The sequence below is a fragment of the Haplochromis burtoni genome, unplaced genomic scaffold (assembly GCF_018398535.1).
Source record: "Haplochromis burtoni strain Fernald_Lab_line unplaced genomic scaffold, NCSU_Asbu1 Contig_111, whole genome shotgun sequence".
Classification (NCBI taxonomy): Eukaryota; Metazoa; Chordata; class Actinopteri; order Cichliformes; family Cichlidae; genus Haplochromis; species Haplochromis burtoni.
The window spans coordinates 793,168-800,282 of NW_024582472.1; the positions used below are offsets into that span (position 1 = coordinate 793,168).

Consider the following 7,115-nt stretch of genomic DNA (forward strand, 5'->3'; position numbering starts at 1 on the left):
CTCTGGTGCAAATTACTGACCTCTGTCATCATTTTAAGTGGGGGAACTTGCACAATCGGTGGCTGACTAAATACTTTTTTGCCCCACTGTAACTTTGGTAATCCTGTATAACTGTCAGTGCAGTTTTTATAAATTTGTTACATAACTAGCATAGTTCTTATTCTCAATGTTTTCTTGCCATATTTTTCAGCTGCTTGTCTTGAACAAGTAATCCAATTCTCATCTGTTTGAAGTAGTCATATTTTTTTCACCTCTGGCCTATTCTACAATTTTGCCCTTCCAAGGTTTCCTGCATAATTTCAGCTCACTTATTCAGACCTGACTCACTGAATTGAAGAGTGTCACAAGTGGAGAGAAGTTCAAAAACAGCTATGATAAAAATCTGTTTACTCAATGCTCCAGTTCTTCTTGCATGCAGGCTTGTGACACCCAGAGTTCTCTGATCAGTTAAAAAAAAAAAAACAACAAAAAAAAACGTAGCTATGAATAATAGATAAATAGTGCTTTCAGTCTTTCAGTTCTATGGAAATATGATGGTGGTAATGTCATAATCTAGTTTCAAACCTATTCTAATTAATATTATACTTGTGCTTCAGCCAGGAACCATGATTGAATGGGGCAATCGCTGGTGAGATACGTTGAATTTATTTAAACATATGTCATTTGTCTGAATCTCTTTCAGTGGAAGTGAAAATATCAGAAGTGTTTCAGTGATCTTTATACTAAATAAGATAATGTTTTGCAACAGGGCGAGGGCAATCAAACATAGACAAGAAAACAATGAGGCAGTAGGCGGTTTCTTCACACAGATTGGCCAACTCTATGTTGTTCATCACTTGTGGGGTGAGTAATTAAGCACTCTACACTTAGAACATACCAGTAAGATGAGGTGATTGACTGCTGTATGTTAAAATGTCTGACAAGTTTGGTCTGGCTGAATTTCAGCTAACTGAATGCTCCTCCATACATTCTGTATTCTAATGAATCACTAAAGTTCAGTGTGACGGTTCCAACATAAGCCCGGGTGTGTCAAACATCAACAAAGGATGATTTTACACTCGACATAACATTTGGACTTTTGATTGCATCTTGGAACAGGAAGCGAGTCAATCAAATTATTAAAGGTGTTTTAAGAGTGGTTGTCCATATTTTTAATATCATCTGAACTCTGGTTCAGATGATATTAAAAATATCAAGCCTCTGGGCTAGAATCATAAATTTCACAAATTTTTGAAGCCTGTATTATCTCAATGAAGTAAGGGCATTCAGACAAAGAGCTATGTCAGTGTGTATCTTTAAAATGACAATAGCATGAGGAAATACTGAGACATATTGTTGTATTGCAAATATTTTCCATATGACATGTTTGGCTGTTTTATTCACTGACAGACAGAATGCACTAATACTTGAAATTCAAAACACACGGGAAGAAATATTTGGGTGGCTTTTTTTACGTTGATCAAATTGACCCATATGTGACCCACAAACTACATGTTCGTACCTGAAATGTGGTAGAACAGGAGATTCACATCATGTACTGCACGTGCAGCTGATGAATTTGCAGTAATAGTGCGATCCTATTATGTGAAAATGGATCGGAGTGTTTCCAGCACCTGGTTCAATCTGTGTAGTTAAGAATTGAGTTTTGATGGCAAAAGAGATTCGGCCTGATGTTAGCAAGGTTGCCAGTGAATGAAGTTGAACTAATGAAGTTGCCAGTGACTATAAATTTTATCCACACATAATGCGATGTAATATGTGTGTGTGGTGGGGTTTTTTGCTTTGCTTTTTTCGTTGGAATTTTTTTTCTTTGCCGTCTTTTGATAGCTTACGAAAGCCTCCAGTCCCGAGAGGAGACAAGAAACTCTGCCTGGCGGAAAGAAGGATGGGACGTAAACGTGTATTATACAGGTAAGAAAGAAATGCTTCACCCAGATGCCTTAAAAACCCAATGTTTTTGTCAGGGCTTTATACCTCGCTGATTATTTTTACCTGCAATTATATTCAGCAAAGTTGAGACTCGTAGATCACCAAACTTTTTTAATCATAGATGCCTCCCAACAACTTTCTGCTGAAATGTTTAATGTGGTCTCTGTACTGGATCTGAAATCTGTATTTCTTTGAAGTAGGGCTAAAATAAACCTTCAATGTTTTCTTTAAATGTTTGCCACAAAATCAGAAAATTATATAATGTTGCCTCCCCTCCCCCATTGTTGTTATTGATGGAGATGACAGGATTGCAGTAATAATAATAATTTTTTTTTTTTTAAAAATCGTAATTTATTAGCCATCCATGGTAATGAGACTTAAGCAGTATGAGCATCAAATTATAAAATGATACTGCCCAGCTTGAAGAATTTTAAGAGCTGTATGTTTGTTGTTTGCTTTCCTGTTTGTTTATTATTACAATTGTAATTTTCGGTATATCATTTTCTAACATGTGTCTTTCTGTCTGTCCTCAGTGCCTTTGTTGCAAAGTATGGAGTCAAGAATAATGATTCCAACTAAGAGTTCACCTTTACAATGAGAAAGCGACTGAGACTGCAAATAATTCAATGACCAAATTTTACTAATTGTAGTTTCCATTTCTTTTGTATGATCTGTGTTGTTACTAAAAGCATTGAAGTAAAACTTCTGATTCCATGTTTGTGATATTGCCAAAGTCAAAAGTAGTTGTACAATTTCCAAGCACATTCAGTATGAAGAACATGAAAAACCAAGATTTGCAGGGATTTAGATAAAACACGTGAAGGGGGGAAAACACAAGAGAAAAGGTGTTTGTGCGTTACGGTGTTATTGAGGAATTTTTACCTTCTGATTTAGTGAAGTGAGGTGTGTTTGCTCTGTTTTGATCATTAATTGATGTAACGGAACACATATTGGGGGTTTTGTTTGTTTTCTTTTCCACAATAAAAATTTTTATGATAGTACTATTAAATGTACATGAATGACTTAATGAATGAGATCATGCTAAGTTGCAACAGTGAATCTAAAACAACCATTTGATAAAAAAAATTTAAAAAGCCTGCCTCACTGATTGTACTTGAAAATTAAGTACATTTCAATTTTGCAGAATTGAAATCTACTTAAACAGAATTTTTTCTGTTTATGAAAGTAACAGCTGCAATTATTTGATAAATGAAAACTTTATAATATAAGATCAAATCAATAAAATATGAAGATAAGATCAATCAAGAAACTAGTCAGTGAGTTCACCTGTAGTCTATGGCCATTAAGGTCACAAGAATTTTACTCAGAGGTCAGGTTCAACAAGCATTTCTTTATTGACCTTTGGGCAATGTTACAGACATAGAAATATCCTTTATTGCCCCTACTTGGGAAATTCACATGTTTCAGCACCAAAGTGACAGGAGGATACAGATTCTCACAAAAGTAAAGAATATAAAATAAAAAACAAGAAATGGAAAGCACAGGGCAAATTTACAATGTAAGAAAAAAAATACTGTATAGTTATTAAAAATATACTCAGGCTCAAAGAAATGTGCAGCTGTGTAGGATGGGTTTTTTTTTTTGTTTTTGTTTTTTTACTTTTACAGAAGTACAAAAAGTGCTGTGAAAGTGCTTAAAAACAACAAAGAGAGACTATTTACAGGAAATTGAAAAACTGTGCAAATAACAGCCGTGATGCAAACAACTTATTGTGTTCATTGGGATCAGTGATGGATACAAAGTCTGACAGCTGCTGGGAGGAAGGATCTGTGATAACGCTCCTTTGTGCAGCTAGGATGCAGCAGTCTGTCACTGAAGGAGCTCTCCAGTTCTGCAAAAGATTCATACATGGGGTGGGAGACACTGCCCAAGATTGATTTATTTTGGCCAGAGTTCTTCTGCCTCCTACCACCTGCACTGGGTCAAGGGAGCATCCTAGAACAGAGCTGGTCCTCTTGATGAACTTATCCAACCACTTCCTCCCAGCTGTAGATAAGTTGCTGTTCCAACAGACAACACCACAGAAGATGGATGATGCTACCAAAGAGTCAAAAAAGCTCTTCAGGAGCACACCCTGCACTCTAAGAGATCTCAGTTTTCTCAGCAGGTAGTCTGCTCTGACTTTTCCAGTAAAGGGTATCCGCGTTGTGACACCAGTCCAGATTATTGTTCAGGTAGGGGTACACCCAGGTACTTATAAGAGTCCATTATCTCAATGCTAGTTCCCTGGATGTTCACTAGTGTTGGTGTGGTTGATCTGAAACCCATCATCAGCTCCTTGGTTTTCCCTACATTGATCAGTAGATGATTCTGCTGGCACCAGGCCACTGTCTGTACTCTGGGTCATCCTCAACTTTGATGAGGCCTGCTATGGCAGAGTCATTAGAGAACTTTGGTAGATTTCAGCATGAGTAGTTGATGGAGGGGGGAAAGCAGCACGTAATTATATTTAAAATGGTCCTGATATTGTTTTGTTTACACTCTTGTGAAAAAAGTGTAAATAATTGTAATAATAGTAATAGTGATAATTATTGTAATCTTTTGTTTTAGTTGTGCATTCAAACCCGCTAAATGAACAGAAACTATTATGAGAATATTTGATGGCTTTTATTTTTGAAAACAAAACCGGAAGTTGTCACAGCTCGTTTCACACACACCCTGCGTGCATGTGCCAAGCATCGGCATAAACCTGTAGCTTTAAGAGGAGGGGGCGTGTCTTTTCTAGGGCTGTCCCTTTATTTGAATATACAGTAGTTAAGCGGGGCTGGCGTATGGTTGCGTCGCATGTTTTTCTCTTTTCTGAGAGAAGCACCAGCGTGACGTGGGTTTTTTTATTCGGCGGAAATACTCATGACCTATGTCTCTTTAACATTTGAATGATATCATCCAGCTAGGAAGGCGTCTTCTCCGCCGCATGCAGAAACAGAGCAGTGGAGAGGAACTGCTCGCAACCAGAAATATGGACTTGCACATATTGGACCACAGGCTGAGGGTCACCAGTATATCCAAGAATGGTCTGGTGAATTTCACACACCCACTGATAAAGCTGATATTTCTCCGGAACAGGACACGGTAAGGAGATTCATTGATCGGGCCAGATGGTCATGTCGCTTTGCTTTACGAATCAGCTTTGGTAATCCAGTACGGATATATGAGATAACCTACAGCGCCTCTTCATTAACTGGGTGGCCGAGCTATTACTGGGCGATTTGCCTGCACATGCTTTGCCTCCATGAATCATTCACAACAGTGCATGTAGATGTAAAGAATTGCAGTAGCTTTTGTTTTTAGACATTCTGTTTTATAGCATTTGCACAAAAATCTGCAGCATTTAAACTGAATTTTTGTGCCCTGCATACCTTTAATACGCGATTCTTCCAGTGGGCACAAAATCAGCTTTAATCAAACTACTTCAGAAGCGTGCAGTACCGTTGTGTATTTTGGTTGGATCCCGTCTCTCCGAAACAAACTTAATACATGACATCCTGCGCTCGAAACCAACGTTCAGTCTGCAAATTTTTCTCATCTCACCCAGGCATTAGTACCAGTTTTCAGCTAATCCCTGGATATCCCTCCATTGTTATGCAATTGTTTATTCTTGCGGCTGGCCCACATATAAATGACCAAAAGAAGAGATCGGCATCTGTCTTCAGACCACCATGATATAGGCCGTGCGGGGTTCAGCTGCAGCTCTCGTGTTGAGTAACAAAGAACCTGTAAACGACTGTCTAGAAAGCGCTTCCTTATGTCATCGCCTTTCTGGATTCTGAAGTCTGTACATCACACCATACTCTGAAAGGTTCTTATGATGTACCTTATTTTGGCTTCCTCTTAAAAAGAGAGCAACGTTTTCATTATTTGGGGCAGATGGGCAGTAAAAGTGCATTCTTACAAGACCATAGAGAAGTTACATCTAACATAAATCCATATGTCAAATGCATCTCTGTACATGCTCGATTGATTTCATCTGTACTTGGTTGAGTATTGGGTAATGGAATAAGTTTGACATGTTCAAACTAGACACACTGTGTCATGATGACTTATTCTACAGTACTGTAGAAAGTAAATAACATGTCTCTGTGAATAATCATAGATGTGTGGGATTTGTGTGAGGAAGGCATTGGGCAACCGGTTAACAAGAAAATCCATATAAATATATAGTTACTTTTAAATACTCACTTGAAAGGTATAAACATTTTTTGAACAGGTTTAGTGAAGCATTCAGTATATGTTTAAAAAGTAGGCGAAGCACTGAATAAACCAGAAAGGGCATTTTGATCATGCTTTGGAGTTATGTCACCATTGTTTTTCCTGTTTCTTTTTCCATGAGCAAGAGGGATTTTTTTTTTTCCACCTTTTGGTCAAATACTAGGTGATGCGGAATGGGGAGTGGTGGTGAAGTTTGTTTTTAGTTGCTTGATTTCAATCGGGGAGCAAAAACAAGCCTGATTGCTCCGGGACACTTTTAGCCATCTCCCTTTTTCAGGCCTCTGCTATTCATTTGTGAACAACTCCCTGTGCAAAGCGATTTGAACGCAGCTCTGAGCAGAATTTTAAGGAGGTAATCACATGTGGCATAGTGGATTTTTCTTCAGCGTCCATTCGCGTTGGAGCTTACTATGTCTATAGTGCAGAGGCTAAAAGTAGTGAAAGGAACACTTTTGCCTTGTCTACAAAAAAATATTCATATGATGGAATAAAGTGTGCACTATTAGCTATAATATTACTCTGTAAATGTCAGTGTTATTACCAACTTAAACATAAATGTCAAATACTCTGTTTTGCAGAATATAAAATATCTAAGTTATCAGTGAATTCTCCTAGAATGGCTGAAAAAATGTGCACCTTGGGCTTCTAAGCCATTCTAGTCTTATTAGTATTCTGGTTTTGTCTTTAGTAGTTGTTTACACTTTGTAGGTAGAGTAATAAACAAAGCTCAGCATCAGCTCAATATATTGTTCTTCCTGAATTGTGGATGTAGCCCCGCAGGCTCCACACAGTCCTCCTTTCTTCTCTTTGGCGGCTAACTAACAAGAGCATGGGTTGGAACAATACTTCAGCCGAGCCAGAAACCCGGTTGGGAGTTTTCCACTTGTCTGCTTCAGTGATCCGTCAAGGTTGGGGCTCCCGCTCCTCCTGTTTACAGAGGACTTCCCACACCCCGT

The 7,115-nt window shown here is 38.2% G+C and overlaps 2 protein-coding genes across 3 annotated transcripts in view; both read left to right on the forward strand.

The window, feature by feature from the left end:
• nipsnap1 (nipsnap homolog 1 (C. elegans)) overlaps positions 1-2,930 on the forward strand; it is a 9,636-nt gene extending 6,706 nt beyond the window's left edge. The window contains exons 7-10 of the mRNA XM_005928870.3: positions 597-628; positions 749-843; positions 1,828-1,911; positions 2,463-2,930. Coding sequence (XP_005928932.1) covers positions 597-628; positions 749-843; positions 1,828-1,911; positions 2,463-2,527 — 276 coding nt within the window. The 3' untranslated portion in view covers positions 2,528-2,930. The remainder of the gene's footprint in view (positions 1-596; positions 629-748; positions 844-1,827; positions 1,912-2,462) is intronic.
• A 1,730-nt stretch (positions 2,931-4,660) lies between these two features.
• Positions 4,661-7,115, forward strand: part of castor1 (cytosolic arginine sensor for mTORC1 subunit 1) — a 22,216-nt gene continuing 19,761 nt past the window's right edge. Inside the window, exon 1 of one of the 2 annotated variants that reach the window (XM_042223432.1) lies at positions 4,661-5,022. In XM_042223432.1, coding sequence (XP_042079366.1) covers positions 4,865-5,022 — 158 coding nt within the window. In that variant the 5' untranslated portion in view covers positions 4,661-4,864. The remainder of the gene's footprint in view (positions 5,023-7,115) is intronic. The other variant, XM_005928869.3, reaches the window with a different exon arrangement.